Source organism: Penaeus monodon, chromosome 33, assembly GCF_015228065.2.
Source record: "Penaeus monodon isolate SGIC_2016 chromosome 33, NSTDA_Pmon_1, whole genome shotgun sequence".
In the NCBI taxonomy this organism is placed as follows: Eukaryota; Metazoa; Arthropoda; class Malacostraca; order Decapoda; family Penaeidae; genus Penaeus; species Penaeus monodon.
The window spans coordinates 31286758-31287255 of record NC_051418.1 but is presented as its reverse complement, the minus strand read 5'-3'; the positions used below and the strand labels follow the sequence as shown (position 1 = coordinate 31287255).

The 498-nt window shown below is 38.0% G+C and overlaps 1 protein-coding gene across 1 annotated transcript in view; it reads left to right on the top strand.

Annotated features, from left to right (window-relative positions):
• The window catches only part of LOC119594380 (C-Jun-amino-terminal kinase-interacting protein 4-like), a gene marked incomplete in the record, with an annotated part of 97279 nt that overhangs the window by 69111 nt on the left and 27670 nt on the right, over positions 1-498 (top strand). The window contains 2 exon segments of the mRNA XM_037943442.1: positions 56-73; positions 420-477. Of these exon segments, the coding sequence (XP_037799370.1) occupies positions 56-73; positions 420-477 (76 nt within the window).

Here is a 498-nt window from a genome sequence, read left to right as displayed (position 1 = left end):
TACTGACTGCACCTTAATGGCCCCATACGCGGACTGGGATTGTTTGCGGCAACAGTCACTGACAACTTCTTTGGTAAGATTGTGGTTTGTCAAGATTTGTCCAGAAATGTAGTAAAGTAGAGTAGAAATGAATGTTCATTTGCATTCTCTCTATCAGTCTGTCTCTCTGCCTCTTCCTTTATGTATCCTATTAACTGACTGGGTTCCTTTATCTCACTATTTCTCTTGTTCTTTTTCTCTCTAATCACATATCTTTCTTTTCCCTCATGTAATTAGTATAGCATTTTATGATCACCCCCTCCCGATCTTCCTGTTTTTCTTTTCACTTTTATAGTATTTTTCAAACATGTTAATACAGAAGAGCAAGATGATGCTAGTCCTCTGCATTTGTAATTGCTGCTTATATTGTGTCATTACAGGGATGGGCAAGGAAGTGGAGAACCTCATCATGGAAAACAACGAACTCTTGGCAACTAAGTGAGTTTTTCAAGTTCTTAA